Source organism: Rattus norvegicus, chromosome 9, assembly GCF_036323735.1.
Source record: "Rattus norvegicus strain BN/NHsdMcwi chromosome 9, GRCr8, whole genome shotgun sequence".
NCBI classification, from domain to species: domain Eukaryota; kingdom Metazoa; phylum Chordata; class Mammalia; order Rodentia; family Muridae; genus Rattus; species Rattus norvegicus.
This window is the reverse complement of record NC_086027.1, coordinates 34,442,696-34,462,627: the sequence shown is the minus strand read 5'-3', so window position 1 is coordinate 34,462,627 and position 19,932 is coordinate 34,442,696. Positions and strand designations below refer to the sequence as shown.

Genomic DNA, 19,932 nt, shown 5'->3' with positions numbered 1-19,932 from the left:
AGCCAGGTCAAAGGAAGTCTGATTTAAAAAGAGAAAGCATATATTTGTAAAGCAAGATTACAAGACCATTTGAAGAGGACACATTAAAGATTTAAAAGGAGATTTACTCTCGAATAAAAAATATCACAATACATTCTAGAAGAGAAAAAGCAATTGGAACGTGTGCCGGACTGCGCAACAGCAAAAGAACTGGACCTTCAGTGTTGTAGGTGGGGCACATTAGGGAGAAATGGATCCACTTCAACAGATTCCTAAACCATGAAGGATTAAGAGGAATCAGACTATGCAGAAACCAATGAGAGGAGAACATGTAGGTGTCCACACATTTTTGTGTGTGGGTATGCAAACACTCCTGTGTGTGAGCGTATGTGTGTGTGTACATATGTGTCAGATTAGCCTGAGAGCCCAAGTGACCAACTTACTATCTTCTTTATCCAACTACACAGGAAGTGGGGGGTCTTAGAAGCTAAAGAATTTGAATTTGAACCATAAACATTACAGATTGAGCTTAACAAGAAAATAAACACAAGAATAAGCGAGAACAACAAAAATTGGGGCAAAAGCAAACTTCTATAGTGGACATGAGACTCTGAGATTAATACGCCCCCTTGCACCATATCCACACTTGCGAATACCTATTGTCAGGTGAATATAATTTACCATGTGTAAAATAAAAGTATTCTTATATCTACAGAAATAATCACTATATATTAATATTTGAAGAGTCCTTGGAGCTAATCATACTGAGCAGTGACGCCTCCCATTGACTCACCTTGCCATCATAGGCAGTGTTTTTCATCACAGTCATTCTTCAGTGTGAATGGCTGGCACAATTTTCCAGAAATTCGTTAGCTTCATAGCTTCCTGTATGGATCAGAGGCAAAATTATTGGAAAAAACTAACCCAGACAAAGTAGAGATATTCAGAGATGCAGGAGTTAAGCAGGTACCTAGAAAATGAGTTTTTAAACAGGAGAATAAAATAAAATAGCAAGGGAAATATATTTCTTTTAATTCTTGCTAATATACAGTCCTTCTTGAAAGATGTAAGTCTATGGTCATGTGACCCTGAGCATGGTTGATCTTTTTTTTTTCCATTTTATTAAATTGGGTATTTCTTATTTACATTTCTTTCTTTTTTTTTTTATTAACTTGAGTGTTTCTTATTTACATTTCGAGTGTTATTCCCTTTCCCGGTTTCCGGGCAAACATCCCCCTAACCCCTCCCACTCCCCTTCTTTATGGGTGTTCTCCTCCCCATCCTCCCCCCATTGCCGCCTTCCCCCCCAACAATCACGTTCACTGGGGGTTCAGTCTTCAGTCTTAGCAGGACCCAGGGCTTCCCCTTCCACTGGTGATCTTACTAGAATATTCATTGCTACCTATGAGGTCAGAGTCCAGGGTCAGTCCATGTATAGTCTTTAGGTAGTGGCTTAGTCCCTGGAAGCTCTGGTTGCTTGGCATTGTTGTTCATAAGGGGTCTCGAGCTCCTTCAGGCTCTTCGAGTTCTTTCTCTGATTCCTTCAACGGTGGTCCTGTTCTCAGTTCAGTGGTTTGCTGTTGGCATTCGCCTCTGTATTTGCTGTATTCTGGCTGTGTCTCTCGGGAGCGATCCTGTCGGCCTGCACTTCTTTGCTTCATCCATCTTGTCTAATTGGATGGCTGTATATGTATGGGCCACATGTGGGGCAGGCTCTGAATGGGTGTTCCTTCTGTGTCTGTTTTAATCTTTGCCTCTCTATTCCCTGCCAAGGGTATTCTTGTTCCCCTTTTAATGAAGGAGTGAAGCATTCACATTTTGATCATCCGTCTTGAGTTTCATTTGTTCTAGGCATCTAAGGTAATTCAAGCATTTGGGCTAATAGTCACTTATCAATGAGTGCATAACATGTGTGTTTTTCTGTGATTGGGTTACCTCACTCAGGATGATATTTTCCAGTTCCAACCATTTGCCTACGAATTTCACAAAGACATTGTTTTTGATAGCTGAGTAATATTCCATTGTGTAGATGTACCACATTTTCTGTATCCATTCCTCTGTTGAAGGGCATCTAGGTTCTTTCCAGCTTCTGGCTATTATAAATAAGGCGAGATCTTATCTGAAGAGGTATAAGGTAAGAAAGAACGATGTCCAATAAAATAGTATTGTCAAATTCTGAAAACCTTGGGGTGACATTTAGTCTTAAGAGCTTTAAGGTGGAGAGCTGGAGACAAAGGAAATTGGAAACAAAATGGAATATCCACATATGATTCATGTGGTAAGGGAATAACATGGGACGTGGGATTTCCTTCAACAGTAATTTTTCCATAGCTACCTCCAAGTTTTCATTTGAAAGTTCGCTTGGTGCTGTTGCTTCAACCCTACAAGTACCCTCCTTAAAGTCTTAAATAGTCTCAAGGAGAACAGTTAGGCATCTCTGGCTGCTTCTATGTTGATATAGTTAATTATGAAACACTACTTAGAATAATACAACTGTCCCCAGCAATTTAGTAAAATTTCATTTGGTACTGTAGAAATCCTAGAAAATACAATATCTCATTATTGACATTAACTACTTGGATGGAATTGACAGAAAAAAAATGTTTACTATTATTGCTTTTAGTAGAGCTGATCATAATAGTCAATGTTAGTGTTAATAATTAAGTGAATGGTGCTTTATTTATATAACACAACTTAAGTTTTGTTTGTCCTTAAGTGATATGCTTCCTTACCTGAAAAAAAATAAAGAAGTGAAAAGCAGCTTCATTTCAAGATTGCAGAGTTTCATTCAATATTGCAGAATTCTTACATCCAATGAAAAGAAATAAACTCTTTACCCATTATTTAATGAAAATCAAATTCAGGATATGTGGCTATGTATATTGTGAATTTCTGTGTGTTTCCTTGTGTTTTTACCAAGACAATCTTGGCATTGAGATCGATATAGAAGGAAATTAAGACCATCCTTTGGCTTCTACTCTCTACAAAGACTAATTTTTCTAGAGTAAGGACAATACAGCCGAATCACATTTAATTTATTGTCATCATAACTTACTGGAAATCAATATTAAGAATTCATTTTAAAGGCTAAATTAGATTTTATGGCAAATTTTCTTCAGAAAATATTCCTTGATTTATAATCTTTTCAAAAAAGTTCTTCCCACTTTCTCTACCAAACCATGAAAGAAGCCCACTTTTATTCTTCCTAAATCATTGCTGTCCATCCAAAATCAGTGAATTCTGAGACTCTTCCATATACTGTAGCCTACCCACTTGTCTATAAGCTTTAAGAACATCAGATGATTGCAAAAGGAAGAGAATAAGAATTTAAATTACATAGAAAATGCAGACACAGATGCTTCCATATATCTAACAACCAAAAAAAAGAACAATAAATTATAATCCCATTGGAAGTAGCTATGACTGAGAAATTGCATTTCATAGAGTTTATACTTGCATTTCTTCCCTGGTCACCTTCAGTCTTCCTACAATCCTTATTTGCTTTCTTCCCATAGTAAGATATTTCCCAAAGGTCTTCCAGAGGAATACTCTGTAGCCGTCATGTTTCGGGTACGAAGAAGCACTAAAAAGGAAAGGTGGATTTTATGGAAGATTTTAAACCAGCAGAATATGCCCCAGGTAAGCCAGTAATTCATTTCATTGGGTCAGGTGGTTCTCTATTCTGTGTACCCAAATTTGGAGAAAGATTTAGTATTCAAATATTATGTTGTTTAGGGGAATTGTCAATAGCCTTGTTAAGTAAAATAGCCTTGATGGTAAACATGATATGAGAATCTGGTGAATCAAAAGTTAGTGCTTTGCTTTGTCTTAAAGATCTATTTACTTTTATTTTATGTGCGTAAATGTTTGCCTGCATGTTTGTATGTATGTATGTATGAATGCATGTATATACATACACTATGTGCTTGTCTAATGATCAGAGAGGTCAAAAAGTAGCGTTGGATTCCCAGGGACTGCAGTTACATTTTTTTGCCACCAATGGGTGCTGAGACTTGGAACCTGCTCCTCTGCAGGAACAGCCATTGTGTTTACCACTGAGCCCACACCTTGAACTTCACCCCGTTTTTTAATTTTATCAACTATTTTATCCGAAGCCAGTGGAACTGCTTTCCTTTCACAGATGCTTCATTGACTGGCTTCACCTCATAATGAACTTCACATCCTCTTATGTGTATCATTATTAAAGAGATTTATTTCTTTATTTAAAATTCCTTTGTCAATTGAAAGCTGATATTTCAATATTGGATTCATCAAAAGAAACAAATATGGACCACATGCTTCATGCTAGAAAGATGAGAAGAAATTTAGGGCTGGGACAATGGCTCAGTGGGGAATGCATTTCTCATGTAAAACTGTGGATTGGAGTTTAGATCCTTAGGATATACATGAGGACCAAGTGAAGGTGGGGGCTCACCAGTTTGTCCAGCATTCACGAAAAGGGAGAAGGGATTCTCAGAGCAAGTTAGTTAGCAAGACTAGTCAAATTGATGAGCTCTGGGTTCAAGAGACCTGGATTGCACATACATACATACATACATACATACATACATACATACATACATTCATGTATACAGGCAAATATGCACATAAAATAAAAGTAAATAGATCTTTAAGACAAAATAAAAACAAACCTCTCCTTCACCAGATTCTCACATCATATATCATCAAGGCTATCTTACTTGAGGGAGACACCCAATGTTAATTGACTCCCACATTCTTGTGTACGTATGTTCATTACATCTGCACACACGCACATGCGTGCACAAACACACACACACATGCATATATGTACCTATACACACTCACAGATGTATTTCACATATAGGAACACATATACCCAAGCAAAACGCACACACACACACACACACACACACACACACACACACACACCACACGCATGCACATATATATATATACACATATACAACACATACATGCACATACACACATATACAACATGCACATACACATGTATAGACATATGTCCTCAACATATAGAAGCACATATACCCAAGCACACAAGCACACATACACAAACACATTCCAAAAGAAAATAAAGATTTTAAAAAGTAGAATTCCTGTTGTTCTGGAGCAGAAAGTGTGAGAGCATTTATGAGAGCATAGACAGCACAGTTATGGTATTGAGGGAAGCATGATGGGAGGTGTCTGAGCATAGACAGGAGAGGCTACCAATATATAGAGGGTGGAGAATCCAGGAGCACTTGTGGAGAAGGCATGGAGATGAAGGGTGATGCAAGCATTCACTCCACAGACCTCAAAATGGCGTAGCATCACACACTTGTGCTCTCTTCATAATCATTGAGTACCTTTAGCTTTGGTTGGTCTTCTCACTGTTAATAAAGGTCATAAGCTTAGGACGAGATGCCCATTTGAACTCAAAATGCATGTCATTTATGAAATAACTTCTCCTTGCCATGAAAATTATTAAAGGTTTAAAAGGTCCAGGTCATTTTTCATGCATAAAGAAAGGCATATATTGTTTTTCATCTGAAACGAGCAACCTTGATATCTATATGCACATAGAGAACAATATAAGCATGTCTATGTATGTGATAATATGATCCAGTAGTATAATTTAAAATCATGACCTTTATACTTGTATGCTTACTTTATGAATATATAACAATTATATAGCTATAATTATGGCATTGATAATGTATAATGTATATATGATAATGATAATGTATAACGTAAAATAGTCACATATTTATATACACATACAGTCCCTTATATGCTCTTTTGTAAATGAGCTGACCACAAGAGATGCTGCATGCCGGCACACTTGAATCAAGGTACTCCGTCTTTTGTTTGCACCACTGTTGCAGGCATAGGTACCGTCTCACGGCTAGCCAGTTCTTCAGTTATGCCGTTATACACACAGAACTTTTAATTGTGTGCTTTACTAATTTTGAATGTCAATTTTCAAGCCATATAAAGATGTTCTCCTTATCTGCCTTCATTTTTTTCTTCAGATATCTGTAGTGATCGATGGTACGAAGAAGGTGGTAGAATTTATGTTCCGGGGTGCTGAGGGAGATCTGCTGAACTATGTTTTTAAGAACCGAGAACTTCGTCCTCTCTTTGATCGTCAATGGCATAAACTTGGCATTGGCGTGCAACCCCGAGTCCTTTCTCTCTATATGGATTGTAACTTAATTGCAAGTCGTCACACAGAAGAAAGGGACTCTGTGGATTTTCACGGAAGGACAGTTATTGCCGCACGAGCTTCAGATGGCAAACCCGTGGATGTAAGTTCTATCGCTAATGCTAGCAGGGAGCTTCCACCATTCCTAAACTAAAGCAAAATACCTTACAACAGCAGCTTTCTGGGACTGGGGATGTGGTTCGATGTGTAGAATGCTTGCATGACATATGGGATGTGATCTCCAAATAACCAGGAATGGTGGTGGTTCTTGGTGGTGTGTGCTTCCAACCCAGACAAGAGCATCAGAAGTTCAGGTCAGGGTCAATCTCAGTCACATTGTGAGTTTAGGGTCAGTGGGCTGCATAAGACCCAGTAGAGAGAGAGGGAGAAGGAGAGGGAGAGGGAGAGGGAGAGGGAGAGGGAGAGGGAGAGAGAGAGAGACAGAGACAGAGAGAGAGAGACAGAGACAGAGAGAGAGACAGAGAGAGGGGGGGGAGGGAAACCATTTCTTCCTTTAATGATTACAATACCCATCTCTCACCAATGTTTATGTTGTCATGTATGAAGAATATTTATTTTCAACTGTATTTTCACACGTAACTCTATTCTGTTTTCACCCATATTTTCCAGTCAAGCAATTTAAAATAACTGGATTGTACCTTTAAAAACTAAGATTATTAAGAGTAACTTTTAGTGAAAAAATTGAAAACACAACACAAAGAAAGTGTAAGCTTGCCCAAGCCTTTATGCTTTGAATAAAAGGATTAGGAAAAGATGAACTTTAAATAGTTCCAGACTGTCTGATGTTTTCATTCAAGAACAATAGCCAATTCATTCAAGAACCATATAGCAATTCAACTGCATTTCCCACAACTTATAATGTCTTCTTAGAGTTCCTTTGACAGAAATAAAGTCATTCAATCTATCAGTGGGTCACTTGGATGAGACGACATGGCCAGAAAACCTCTTACAGATAAAATGTCCTATAAAAATTACATTTTAAAGCTAAACTGATATAAATTTTACTGTTGATTTCCTTGCAGTGATCTTTTAAGAGTTTGATCTAGCTAAATTTAATAGCAAAATGTTTTTCTTATGGGTTAAATGATAAGAAAGCTTCCAAAAATCTGCTGTGGACATTACCAATAATAAATGCCAAAACTGTAAGCATCAAGGGCTGACAGGGAAATTGCACTTCAGAAATAAGAGCCTTGTGCAAATATGCCTTTGAGGGGGTTGCCCTTTATAAAGATTGTTTGGAAGTAAATGATGTATAGATACAGATACATATTCAAGGAAATAGGATTTTAAAGCATTTTTCTTAGGGGCATTGTATGAACAGATCAGAGAGACTGTCTGGGTTGAGGTCTTGGATGACCAGGAACAGAGGACAGAGGCAGAGCAAAGCAGCCTATCCTAGGGAGTCCATCAGGGCCACAGGGAGAGATTGCTGGCCCGAGTCAGAACCCCTGCTTGGATCTGCTAATTTGTTAGTATCTGCAGTTACAAAATAGATCTGGCAGAGTTGCTTGTTGCAATAGTATAGGGTTGGAACTGGTGGTTCTTTATTCATAATCTTTTTCTATAAATTACAACATGGGACAAAACAACACAAAAAAACAATAACAACAAAAACTGTTTGTTTGTTTTGTTCTTGGCTTTCAAAACCTCCAAGCCAGCAGCAGGACTAAAATCTATCCATAAATGGTGGGTGTTACTGCTGACGAATCATTAATCATAGGCCGTGGTCACTTATTTTCTATATTTTGTCCTGTCATTCTCTTGTGAGCTGTTTTCCATCACAAAAGTAGCTTCTTTGATGAAGGTTGAAAACTGCACTCATCGTGAATACAAATATAAATAATTACTATTAAATTGAAATCCTTTAAAATTGATAATCTACCTTTAGTTAAGTAAAACAACTCCTAGGCTGTACTGACATATGATAGGGTTTCAATGCCTGGTGCATAAGTGTGGTATGTATGTGTGTGGCGTATTCGTGTATTCATATGTGCTACATACATGTGAGAGTGCAGACAGGTATACTGTGCAGGTACATGAGAGGCCAGAGCAGGGTATTGGATGTCTGGGATTCTTTCTGTATCATTTCCTGCTCTTGAATCTAGATCTCTTGGTGAGCCAGGAGCTCAGTTTTTCAGATAGGCTTGCTTACCAGTGAGCACTCAGGACCACTTGTCTCTACCTCCAACAGTTGGGTTATATAAAGACACACATGCAACCATGTCAAATTGTTGACATAGGATCTGGGAATTCAAACTCAGAAGATGACGATTGCAGAGCACCCTTGCCACGCTGAGCAATTTCCACAACCCTCACTTACCCATCATTTTGATAACAGTGATTAAAATAAACTTGTTATAAGCTAAGTTAGTTAATTATAATCTTCATTCTTTATATTGCATAATTTGTATCCCATGTCCAACATTTTATTAGACTAAGTATTGTACTTAAACTCCTCAAATGAAAATTCATCTCAATGACCTTGTAAAACTCCTATAAATATGGATCACTGAATCTTGCACATTTTCCTGTTACCCATATACGGAGGCTGCTAATAAATCCATACGTTTTCTGAAATGTCTAATGCTTTCTACGAGCCAAATTTATTTTGTCAATCTCAGTATAGTACACATTAGGGCATAACTCCTGGATTTCATTGTGTGGGTAGGAGGAGGACAAGTTAGAGATTCACAGCTAGTCAGATGTCTGTTTTCTATAACCACAGATGAACTCTTATAATAATTTGCTTTTCCTATATAAAATACATATCTAATAACAACAAAGTGATACATAACCAAGATCTTTTAAACTGTTAATAAAGAACTACAGAGAAAGGGTCAGGAGAAAAGAGGGAAGGAAGCAGGGAGAGGGTAAATCCGATTCATGCTCTACACTAAGTCTAATACATAATTCTTTGTTAATTACAACCCTGAATTCACAACAGTAGGCTACGTTCAGGGCTCCAGGCAATGCTTGCTATTATACAGTATCATTCAATATTTCAGTAGTGTAGGAGTTGAAGATGATACACTTATTATATCTATATTTATTTTATCAGTGATAAGTACCGTTAATGATTTCCTAGACAATTTTCCTGATCTTTCCATTAAAGTTATGGTTGGCTTTTCCATGAAGTCTATTCATCTCTTGTCTAAATGTCAAAAAGGAGAATTTTCTACAAATAGAAGAGACTTTTGTAAAACAATAAAATTGTAAATCATTTGGTTTTTGTGCTACTGAGACAGGATTGCTCTGGGTAATCCAGACTGGTCTGAAATACCACATATAACCCAAGTTAGTCAAGTTGGCACTCTCTTGTGTCAAAGTCATCGATGCTAGGGCTTCAGGCAGGTGCTACTGGGTTCAGCTTACTAAGGAACATACTAATATAAAGTCCATAGGCTTTCTGCAGACTTCATTAAATATAGGCAAATATTAATTATCTTTTCTCTCTATTGAAAATGGCACGTGTACTTCATACATCAAATAGGACTCTTAGTCCTAAAGAGAAACCATTTTCCTTCACTTTTGACCACCTCTCTGCAAAGTTTTACTTTTACATGTAATTTTGTAGAGAATTCCATTGTACAATGGCAGTATATATCTAATTAAATGCTTGTGGGTTTTCTTTTTGTTAATTCAATATTTCATTCTTATTGCTTGAGACAATTAGCCAAGCTTTACCATTGTTTTTCATTCACTCATTTCCTGTATCTAATGACCTTCCTCTGTAGCTGACTGTTTCTCAAGTGATCCTTAAGGCAATGAATCCTAAATTAAAACCTAACATTATAAATATGTATCAGTCATTTATATTAACTTTCCTTTTATTTCTAGTTAAATTGCTGTAGTTAATAATGCCTAAATTTGACTCTCAAAACCAATGATGTACATTGCTACTTTCTTTTAATAGATTGAGCTTCACCAGCTCAGAATCTACTGCAATGCAAGCTTCCTAGCTGGAGAATCGTGTTGCAACTTATCGCCTACTAAGGTAGGTTCGTTTTCTTACCATGTGAAGCACAAGCAAGTGTGTTATCTTTTAGTTACCGTTCGTCATCTGTAGAGCCTATATATAGGGCACCGTGAAGTTTCTCAGTTGAAGCTGGCTGTGTAATCTATTCTCAGTATGGTGCTTAGAACCTGCTCACACTTCAACCACAGGGTTGCACACTAAAATTTGATGGTGATTTGTGCTCACATTGGCCTCAACCTAGTGAGAAGCAGCCTTAATGTATACCTTCCCTTGCCCTGTACTGTTGCCTTGTCTCAGCTGAGGCCCCAGATGATGGGAGGTGCTGTCAACATTTGTCAGATCTTTCCCTTTTAATGGACTCCCACATCTTAAGATTAGTCAACCCTTGTCTAGTTTTGCTTTGTGACACATTTCCATTCCCTTTGTCCTCGCCCTGCCATTGCCAAGTACATTTTTACGTTATGCCCAGCCATCATGTCAACTGCCTTTCTAATACACATTCTTTCCCCTGATAATATCACCAGAATGAGTCTCAAAATCACTGAATTGCATATATATTTGTTGTCTTCTAGTAAATATTTTTTTTGAGCGTTGCTCTAGTAAACACTGCACTAAGGAAAAAGACTGGCAGATATGAACAGGGTCCCAGTCTGGTCATCTTTTTCTTAAAGTCCTAAGTGATTCCTTGTTGGCAATAAAACATCAATCCAGTGAATTAGTCTCCCATACTAAATATTCTTGACCTCATTCTACAGCTATCACTACTGTATCTATGAATTTCATTCCAAGAAAAAAAATCTGGTGTTCTCTCAGTTTCACTCTAATAGTCTCTCATGCTGTGTCCCAATTTATGAATATAATTATAGTTTCTTTAAATTGATTAAAATATAAATAAAACAGTAACTGAGGATTTACTTTCAAATTCTTTTATTATCTAGCGATTTGTCAATGCATAATTATTTTGTTTTCTACTACTGTGATAAAATACCATGACCAAAGCTAACTTATGGGACAAAGAGTGGTTTGGTTTTATTTATTTATTTTTTTGGCTTATGGTTCCAGAAGAGGAGTCCATAATGGCGGTGGGGGAGGGGAGGCCTAGCAGCAGGCAGCTGGAGCCAGAAGCTGAGAGATCACATCTGTCTCAAACACAGAGTAGAGAGAATGAAGAGAAAGTAGACAAGGCTATGAAGTCTTCAAAGTCCTCCACAGTGACATAAGTCCTCCAGCAAGGCACCACCACCTCCTCAAAGGGCACCACATACTGGGGACCAAGTATCGAAATATCTGAGCTCCTGGGGATCTTTTCTCCTTCAAACCACCACACAGCAGGAGAGTTTCATTTCTCAATTTGTCAACTACAAAATCAAAGGCTTTCAAAACGGAATAATTTAAAAGAAACCTCCCCAAAAGAACATATGAAAATCATAAGTCCAATATTCAATGTTTTGCTTCTTTGGATCTTAATTTCTCCAAATTTCTACACTTACTAGGAAATCCATATGAAATTTTTAATCGGTGATTTTTTTTAGTTCAAAAACTCTTGTAACTCCTCTCATGTGGTTTGCGCAGTAGAGTGAAATCTAGCCAAATAACTCAGAGTCTTTCAAATATTATGCCTTGCTTATATAACTTGGCTGTATAAAGCATATCTCAAACCCAATTTATGAATCTCATTCCAAGCAAAGTGAAAGTCTGCCAAATATCTTTCTATAAATACCTAAAAAGATAGCTTGAATGCCAGTCTACAGACTTGAAATGCCGAGGCTTCCTGAACCTACACCTTTAATCATGAAGGTTTTCTTATTCTAAAACTTTGTTGTAAGTAATTGTCATCATGCTGTATTGGGGTTCTTAACATAACTATTTTATTTCACTTAAAAGTAATTTAATGATGTTTTTATATTTGTAAATGTTATGTTCATCATTATTCATTGACTTATGTTAATAGATTTCTATGAAAAATGGGTTAGATAGAAATAGACGAAGAATTGGATGAAGTCGCTTAAGTCTAACATGACTTCACACATTAATAGTCTACTTCACAGTGCTAACCTTAAAATTTAATAAAAAAAATAAATAATGATGTTTACAAGGATTACTTGCCAATCAGTTTTACAGTTGAAAATAACTTAGGACTTTATTCCAAGTATGTAAAAATAAACAAACATCGTATTTTTCATGTTGATGATCATTTGTGGGGATAGCATCCCCGTTCACTCCGTAATTAAAAGTAAATAGAAGTCTGACACATTTTACAAGCAGGAATACATAAATAAGATAATCTAAAAGCCATTAAAAACAGTTGATGAATGTTTGAAACCAACTGTCTGCTTTCTGTTTTAGAAAAATGTCCTGGGGCGGGGAAGGGTAGAGGGATGCCCCAGTGGTTCAGAATGCTTGCTGTGTAACCATGGCAAGCTGAGATCTTGCTCTTCTTTTAGCCTAATACTCTAGTGGGTGGGCAAACAGAGCATCACTGAGGCTTGCTGACTGCTACCCTATCCCAGTACTGCAAGCTCCATGTGTCAGGGAGAGACCCTGCCTCAAAGAATAAGGTAGAACACGATAAGGGAGGGCAGCTAGCTCCCTTGACTTCTGTGGAAGCACATAGGTCCACACACCTACATACACATAAACTACACACATATTGACAGTCACAGTAAGTGTATTGATAAGCACATAAATGTCTAAAGTCAGAAAAGTGTCATTCTATCTGTGCATTTAAAATTTTTATATGTTAATATCAAACCATACTGATCTTTATGTTGATATTTTATTGAGTACTTCAAAGGTGAAATTTATTCCAGACTATCTATGGACACACTCCACCTCTAAGAAGTCAGATTTTTCAGTCTCTGAAACAATCAGATTGTACATGACTGAATATGAAAGTAAAAAGTACATAGAAAATAATAAATCGTCTGGGAGGAATGAATTGTCTGAGTAGCAATCCTGTTTCATCTGAATATAATTTTTAGGCCTTTAAATTGAAAATGTATTAAGATCCCCAATGATCATCAAGTCTAGAAGTAATAAGCATGGAATTCCTAGGGCTAAATATGAGAATCTGGTCACAGTGTGTCTGGGTGCGCAGTTTATTGTGTGTTTTCTAGATACAAGTATTAGAGTGACACCTATTATTCAAAAGTCACTTATAAATTCTACTTTAGAACATTAAGGAAGGGAACAAACATCAGATAAGAAGACGAAAATAAAATTTACCCTGGGCTCATACCACATTAGCTGGCCATTGACTCTTTTATTTGCAGAACATGAATGTGTTTTCTACTCATGTATAATTTGAAGTATACAAGGCAACCAGGAAGTTTTTCCACCTGTTGCTTATTTTCACTGACACTGCAAATACGAGTTAGCCATGGGGAGTAGTGTGATATGAGTTGATGAGTTGCCAAGTAGAGAGGATACATCGAAATTCTCTTTAGAATCAATATATGATACTTCCTCTATATTTAAAAGTATTTATTTTATCTGAGGTCCACATCAAAAAATATTTATTTTAATTGTGTGTGTGTGTGTGTGTGTGTGTGTGTGTGTGTGTGTGTGTGTTGATATGTGTTCGTGAGTGCAGGAGCAGAAGAGACCATCCGAGGCTAGAGTAACAGTTGTGGTAGGCGTCCAGATGTAGGGGCTGAGAACTGAACTTGGGTTTCCTGCGAACCAGCCCCAGCTTTTAACTGGTGTCTCTCCAGCCTCTTGAATGAAATTAGACAGGGAAAATTCTGCCTCTTTATAACCTTGTTCAGCATGACCTAAACTCACCAGATTCAGAATCTTCCACTTTTATATCTTTAAAGAACACTGGCCTAGAGTAGGCTATACTGTGATTAACTAATCATTTTTAGCATGTAAAATGAAATCATCTCCAGATTTACTTATAGTTCTAACCAGCTTCCTGCAGTGCCTATATGTTACCCACTCAATTTATATGTTTTCATACTTTGGTTTCCCAGATACTATTCACATTTTGCTTGTGTGAAGTATTTTATTGCAAGAATGTACTGCTACCAATGTACAATACGACTATACTTATCATAAGGCCACCTAATGTGGCTTTACATTTCTCACCAAAAGAGTTTTCGTATATTCTCTGTGTGTTGTCAGTGTGGTCCCTGGAGGCTTAGTGATAGAGTAAAAATGTAGTAAGCTTTTATACATGGATGACAATCATGGTTTCTCAGAAGGAAGGATGGCAGGCATCCAGACATCTTGATGGGAGTGAGCAGCAAGAACTGACGTGATTCTCTAAATTCTCTTTGGGGATTCTAGTGTCCAGAGCAAGATGACTTTGGAAGTACCACTTCATCCTGGGTGACCTCTCACACTGGTAAAACATCTTCATATCTGCCAGGAAAGCAGGAAATTAAAGATGCATGCCAGTGCATTCCAAACAAGGTATGTTAGCTTTCCTATGTGCCCTCTGAAAGGTCACTCCGCACAGTGGACTGGGTTCCTTGGCTGCAGCCTGTGGTACACAGAAGGTGCCTTGTGCCCAATCAAATGTCAAATACAATACAGTCACAGACAAGGGCCAGAGGAAGGAAATAAAAGATTGCAGTTTTGGATTTTTATTTTTCTTTCAATGCATTAAAGTAATTAATAGAAAGGTGAAGAGAAGAACTAATGTATGACCGGGAAGTGATGCGTACATAACGTGTTAGGAATGGGCTGCAGCTCAGGAAGTATTGAGTTCTCAGTGTGTGCTAAGGACAGGCTGCAGTTTGGAAAGTCAGTGCTGATGAAAAGTGTCCAGCCTTCAACAAAGACACTGCAAAAAAAAAAAACAAAAAAACAAAAAAACAAACAAACAAAAAAACAACAGTGCAAGTATTCCTCCTTTGCGGCACAGTGTCTGCAAATTTTCATCACCTGCCTCTTTCCTATTGATTGTCTCTGTGTGGTGTGTCCAATTAATGAGATTCATCTGAAACTATGTGGTTCCTCGATCGGTGATGCTGTGCCCATGGACCTCTAGGAATATATTTTTTTATGTTCATAGCAGTCATGAAGTCTATTCTAAAAACAGGCAGTTAGGGAGATAAAATATGAGAGGCAAATAGAATAGGCAGCAGGTAGGTATGCAGATAGATGATAGATAGATGGATGAGAGATGATAGATAGTAGATAGATAGATAAATAGAGGATAAATGATAACAAGAGAGGATAAATGATATATGCATGGTAAATAAACTGATAGATGATAGAAGATAGACAATAAATCGATAGAGATAGATAGATAGATAGATATATAGATAGATAGATGACAGAAATAGACATAATAGGGGCTTGGGGATTTAGCTCAGTGGTAGAGCGCTTGCCTAGGAAGCGCAAGGCCCTGGGTTCAGTCCCCAGCTCCAAAAAAAAGAACCAAAAAAAAAAAGAAATAGACATAATAGATAGATAGGAATACATAGATGATAGAAGATAGATAGATAGATAGATAGATAGATAGATAGATAGATAGATAGATAGATAATAGATGACAGAGAGAGGATAGATGATAGATACATGTTGTGTTAAATAAATTGATAGATGATAGAAGATAATAGACAATAGATAATAGATGATATATGCATAGATGATGGAAATAGATGATAGATATAGAAACAGACAATAGATATATAGATAGATGATACATGCATAGATGATGAATAAATAGATGATAGATAGATAGATAGATAGATAGATAGATAGATAGATAGATAGATAGATAGATAGATAGATAGGTAGATGGCTTTGGAGCAATGAAATAGAATGATTTTGACACAGGCATTCATTTTTTCCCTCAGGAGGAAGCAGGAAATCTGGGATCTTTTGGATATAAAGGCGACAAAGGCGAGCCGGTAATGTGCACATCATTTGTACTGTTGGGGTGAAGAGGTTTCCTCAAAAGTGACTTTAAAAGATTTGTCCACTTCCTGTTTATGATAAACGCGTTTTAAAATGGCTCTCAAAAACTGTTGCACTGAAGATCTCTGTAAACTAGTGTCAAACCAGCCGTCTGAATGAGTCCATGGTGTTAGGAAATTCCGAGAAATCTAGAAGAGCCAGTCTTTGTACCTGTAAGTTCCAAACAACACTATAAAGCAGGCATATGCCCCTGTGGCTTCCTGGCTTTCTTCATCACCCACTTCTCCAGACACCTAAGACACATATTTCCCTTATCTGCTGACAAGTCTCCACCGAGCAGGATTTTAGTGACCAAACTTTGCTCTGTCAGAGGCATATTGCTGCATGTTTGAGAAGGAATAAAGAATAGGATAAATTGTTCGTTTCCTGAGATATCACTCTTAAAGAGAGAGATATAGTATAGCTATAGTATAGCTGTGAGAATTGCAAGGGTCCTGAGAAAACAATCCGGGCAGACCAAGAAGAACTGACTGTGAAGATGTGTGCTCTTAACGCTAAGTGTGCGACACAGGCCATAACCCATGCATCAAGATTTGGCTTCCCTTTGACTAAGTCCTAACTTGGTTGTAATATTTTCTAGTCTTTTGAATGTGTCTTTCACCTAATCAAATTAGGGACCTAATATAATGAAAGCCGCACCAATTGCTGGAGCCACAGTAATTAGAAAAAGCACAAGGCCTGTCCTCATTGGGTGTATAATCTTGTGATGATGTGAGTTATCACAGAAATGACCATAGTAGAAAGGGACTAAGAGGAATTAGTAAAGAGGTCGAATGTTAGAAATTAATAAAACATAAGGTCCATAAAATATTTTACCCAAAGACTTACCTTAGAGTTGCAATGTGTTATAAGATTCCCATCAATATGTTGCTTTAAACCATTTAGTTTTGTTAGGAAATTACCATATATAAAATTCATAGTGACAAGAAATTTTAGTGTCATGTCAAAGCAATCAGTCTATAATTCATTAGTAATCTACCACACAAAATAAATCAGTACTCTTCCTTCAGAAGAGTTTGTCTATGTATAGACTCAAAATCTGTGAATTTGATTAAGCCAGGACAGCTACTGCTGTGTAAAAATGGCCTCAGGTGACCATGCCCATGAACACAGTCAACTTTTCAGAAACGTGTAATCAACATGAACATGTGGTTTCATCTTAAGTAGTGGTGACATTTTAATATGCAAAAATGTAGGCTTCTTTTGGTGTTTGATTCTGGTATAAAAATTTCATAGTTCCCAGACTAACTGCATTTTGAAATCATCAAATAATACTATAAGATTGGGCAGATTAAATACTACTACTATTGTGAACTGACCAGTGTTGCAGAGTCACCCAGGGACTCTGCTATCCTAGAGGTTTGCTTTTTGATCTTTAAATCCAAGAAAGAACATTCATGGAGTTATCATGGAGTGTTGGAATGAGTACCACCTTGGTGCCAGAAGTCTTAGGAGAGAATATTTCTTAGTGGCTTTGATTCCTCAATAATGTCCAATCATTGGTTGACCATGAAGAAAGACAACACTGTAACAATTACAAGTCACTTACATCATAGACATTCAATGGATGTATGTTTTCCTCTTCTTTCTATTCACTGGGGTTGAAGAAGAGGTGGAACCCAGCCCTTTCAGGGTTTTATGTTCTTACTTACATGACTTGATTAGACACAAATCTTCAGTTATGAGGCGATGTCTAACAATTTTCAATTGATTGAGAGGTTCAGTGCACAAAAGTTTGGAGTTCATGTATGTCCTTTGATAAATCACAATAGTTGCATGAAGTTTCAACCTTCAAATGTATGAATATTGAACTCTATGTTTTGTTTCCAAGATTATCTGGCATTTTCTCAATAGTGGTTACTAGTTTATGAGTGCTTCTTTGCATTTTAATTAGACCATAATGGATTCGAATTTGTGAACATTAGACAAGGAGATCAGAAACCATCTGGACATACTTACAATTTACATTTTCTTACAAACTATTAGATATAGTTTAGTAGTCTTTGGTAAATTTGAGGTTTTGAAACAATGAGAACAAATTTGAGGAAATGACTTCAGAACCCCATTTCCTATTACTTGGCAGGGCAATGTTCCTCTGGGTGTGATTTGAAGGGTCCTTACTGTAATGTCACAACCTAATAAAGGCAGATTCTCATTCTTATTTATGGAAAGCTATTAGTAGTGAAATAACAAGTCTGAATAATCTGTGAATTTGATTAAATCTGGTCTCACCTGGCCCGAGGTCTTCTAATGACTCCGTGTCTCCCTGAAGACATCTCCTACCCTCTCACATATATGACGAGGCATCACGTAGCTTTGTATGGTTGCCGCTAAAACCTTGATGACTTTCTTATTAAGCATGCAGAACAATGAGTTGTCTGTGACATTTTTACTCAGGTCCCGCATTACTGCTCATTTTGGCCCCTCATGGCCCACCCTCCCCCACCACTGCTTCTCTCCTTTCCCAAAGAACCCCCTTTAAAAAAACTCCTAAACGTTAATATTCTTGAACCTACATGTGAATTGAGCAATTTGGGAGATTAATTTTCCAGTTTGCTTTTGTATCATTCCACATTTCCACCTAATTTCCCCCAAATTTGCTGTCCATGAAAAAATTGTCTAGCAAATAATGTTGGCATGAAATTGTAGTGTACATTAATAAAAAAATCTCAAGTGATAGAGCCAAGCTCTGGTGATCAAACCACTCATTTAAAAAGTATCATTATATTCCACTCTTCCAAGGGTAAATTTGTTGGACTATCTATTCAATAATGTGGGCAGCATGAGAAAAATTCAAAGCATAAACATTGGTGCCCACTTAACTCACTTGAGAAATGCTCTCTCTTTGATGTTAACAATTAATGTACCTTTTATGAATGTCTAATGAATAATTAAGGTCTTCTAGTGTATAGATGGTGGTAAAGTTGAATTTGGCACCCCTGGTGTACCTGGAGAAAAGATATGCTGACTGGCGATTTGAGTAACCTTAGTGCCTGTTTTATATAAAGCTGAGTCAGGCAGGATGGGGAAAACGCAGAACTTTTATTTCTTGGGGATCAGTGCACTGTGGCCCAATGATAGGGCTGCCAAAGATACCCACCATAAGGTTTTGTAAATGAACTTCCAGAGAAATACAAACTCGCTTGTTCTTTTGTTGCTCAAGGCTACCTTTGAGCTACACAAACAGGCTAAGGAACTGTGGCAGAGGCTACAGGGCCAGCAACACCCAAATATGAACTGTACGGCTCCTTGGAAAGAATGTTTTCCTTAGGAACATGAAAAAATAGTCTTTTTAGCAACTGGGCCCCTTATATCATCAGTTTTATGGCTGATACAGTATAACATTTTGATTTTATTTAATAATATTATAATTTATATAGAATTACATAAATGTATATATAACTTACCTAAATCTACATAAAGGAAATACTTTATCATAATAGTTCTATTTCAGACTACATTTTATAGCACTGTGTAAGATATACAACTTACGATACAAGAACTATATTTAGGTCTATCAATAAGACAATCCAATTTAGTATCTAGATAATAAAGTGGCTAGCTTTATTTCAGATTTCTCTTCTAATGCCGTAAGGGCTATCATAAGCAATTACTTCCCTCACTGGAGGTTAATTCTGAAATTCACTGTATTACCTGGACCTAGCACAGTGGTGTTCACCAGCAACACCAGCCCTCAAGAGGCTGATGGAGGAGAAAGGTGAAATTCTAAGCCGGCCCGGGCTATGTTACAACACCCCATCTCCAAACACTAGGAAAAACTGGCTCATTTTTCATGCAATCCTTATAAAATTTAACATTTGAATCTTAAATAATTTAT

General features: G+C 37.2%; 1 protein-coding gene across 2 annotated transcripts in view; it reads left to right on the top strand.

Annotated features, from left to right (window-relative positions):
• Col19a1 (collagen type XIX alpha 1 chain) overlaps window positions 1-19,932 on the top strand; it is a 348,231-nt gene that overhangs the window by 55,851 nt on the left and 272,448 nt on the right. For both annotated transcript variants that reach the window (XM_039084518.2, NM_001421322.1), the window contains exons 5-9: window positions 3,495-3,618; window positions 5,994-6,269; window positions 10,101-10,181; window positions 14,454-14,579; window positions 15,974-16,027. In XM_039084518.2, coding sequence (XP_038940446.1) covers window positions 3,495-3,618; window positions 5,994-6,269; window positions 10,101-10,181; window positions 14,454-14,579; window positions 15,974-16,027 — 661 coding nt within the window. The remainder of the gene's footprint in view (window positions 1-3,494; window positions 3,619-5,993; window positions 6,270-10,100; window positions 10,182-14,453; window positions 14,580-15,973; window positions 16,028-19,932) is intronic.